Below are 206 nucleotides of genomic sequence, written 5' to 3' on the forward strand. Positions count from 1 at the left end.
ACTGTTGCAGATCAACGTGCAAATCGCCGACGACTGCGCCTTCACCTCCCTGTGGCTAACGGAGATGGACGCCAGCATCCCTATGCCTTTGCCCACCAAGCATCACTGGTGCACGCAGGTAATGTCATTGTTGCGTTTGTTGCAGGTATGTTGCAGAACGCGGATAGGGTTGGGTGATTAGTTGGGTTGATTTGAAGTTAGAGGCC

The 206-nt window shown here is 52.9% G+C and overlaps 1 protein-coding gene across 1 annotated transcript in view; it reads left to right on the forward strand.

Annotated features, from left to right (window-relative positions):
• The window catches only part of LOC119594860, a 7,208-nt gene that overhangs the window by 5,947 nt on the left and 1,055 nt on the right, over positions 1 to 206 (forward strand). Inside the window, exon 5 of the mRNA XM_037943942.1 lies at positions 11 to 118. Coding sequence (XP_037799870.1) covers positions 11 to 118 — 108 coding nt within the window. The remainder of the gene's footprint in view (positions 1 to 10; positions 119 to 206) is intronic.

Source organism: Penaeus monodon, chromosome 34 (assembly GCF_015228065.2).
Source record: "Penaeus monodon isolate SGIC_2016 chromosome 34, NSTDA_Pmon_1, whole genome shotgun sequence".
NCBI lineage: Eukaryota > Metazoa > Arthropoda > Malacostraca > Decapoda > Penaeidae > Penaeus > Penaeus monodon.